This window comes from Cicer arietinum, chromosome 8, assembly GCF_000331145.2.
Source record: "Cicer arietinum cultivar CDC Frontier isolate Library 1 chromosome 8, Cicar.CDCFrontier_v2.0, whole genome shotgun sequence".
Taxonomy (NCBI): domain Eukaryota; kingdom Viridiplantae; phylum Streptophyta; class Magnoliopsida; order Fabales; family Fabaceae; genus Cicer; species Cicer arietinum.
The window spans coordinates 28,013,599-28,014,941 of NC_021167.2; the positions used below are offsets into that span (position 1 = coordinate 28,013,599).

Here is a 1,343-nt window from a genome sequence, read left to right on the forward strand (position 1 = left end):
TTTTAGTCTTTAAATTCTTTTTTTTACACAAATAAAAAAATTAAATTTCCAACAACGTCCATCGAATATTTTATATTTTACCAAATCTAAAGATATTTTAAAATTAGTGGCACTCTTTTTTAGGCCTTTAAATCCTCTTTTGTAATAATTATTTCTTATTAAACAAAATTATTTTACTCACTAAATGCACATCCAATAAAGTCTAAATAAAAATAAAATCTAAATAATTTTTTGTTTTAACGGTAAATAAAAACATTAAAATCTTTTTTCCCACATCACATAAATAATTCATAAATCTTATTAACAACTTTTTAATAGCTTCTCATACATACATACACAGAGAGAAACCCCAACTCACACAACCATTCTCCTCTTTCACTCAAAAACCAAACCCTAATTAAACGACACACCGTTTTGATAAACGATGGGAACACCGGAAACTTCCAGAGAACCATGTCCCGATCGCATCCTAGACGACATCGGCGGCGCCTTCGGTATGGGATCCGTCGGCGGCTCCGCTTTTCACTTCCTCAAAGGTCTCTACAATTCCCCTAAAGGTGACCGTTTAATCGGCGCAACACAAGCTGTTCGCCTCAACGCACCACGAATCGGCGGTAGTTTCGCCGTTTGGGGTGGACTTTTCTCGTCTTTCGATTGTACTATGGTTTACGTTCGTCAGAAAGAAGATCCATGGAATTCGATCGTTGCCGGTGCTGCTACCGGTGGTTTTCTTTCCATGCGTCAGGGTTTTGGTGCTTCGGCGAGGTCCGCGGCGTTCGGCGGTGTTCTTCTTGCGCTTATTGAAGGTGCTGGTATCGCGCTTAATAAGTTTCTTAGTGCACAACAGCCTTTGCCGATTTTGATGGAGGATATGCCGCCGCAAGAATTGGAGGCGAATAACAACGGCGGCGTCGGGAAGTCGTGGTTTGGTGGATTTTTTGGTGGAGCGAAGGAAGAAGAGAGGGATGGGGGAAGTGAGGTGAAGATTCTTGAAAGTTTTGATGCTCCTCCTGTGCCTAAATTTGAGTACAAGTGAAATTAGGGTTTGGTTTTTGAGGTAGTTTTGTTTTTGTTTTGAAATTTGAATTGAAATTGAAAAAATTAGGGGTTTGTTTTGAACCTCTATTAGTGATCGTTGATTTCTTGGTTTTCTATTATGCCTTATATTAGTTACATGGTTAATCCTATTTAAATTAAAACAATAATGATGTGTAACAAACAAGTGTAGTAGTATACTTTCATTACAATGATTTTTTTTAATTTTGTTATAATTAGTGTAAGTATACTAGATTACTAGTAGTTTAATTACAGTGTGTTTAAATTAAATGCCTCTTTTTACTGGA

The 1,343-nt window shown here is 37.0% G+C and overlaps 1 protein-coding gene across 1 annotated transcript; it reads left to right on the forward strand.

The window, feature by feature from the left end:
- Positions 1-313: 313 nt before the first annotated feature.
- LOC101515188 (mitochondrial import inner membrane translocase subunit TIM17-2-like) lies at positions 314-1,343 on the forward strand. Its single transcript, XM_004512991.4, has one exon. It carries the CDS (start codon positions 425-427, stop codon positions 1,034-1,036), a length of 612 nt encoding a protein of 203 aa, XP_004513048.1. The 5' UTR covers positions 314-424; the 3' UTR covers positions 1,037-1,343.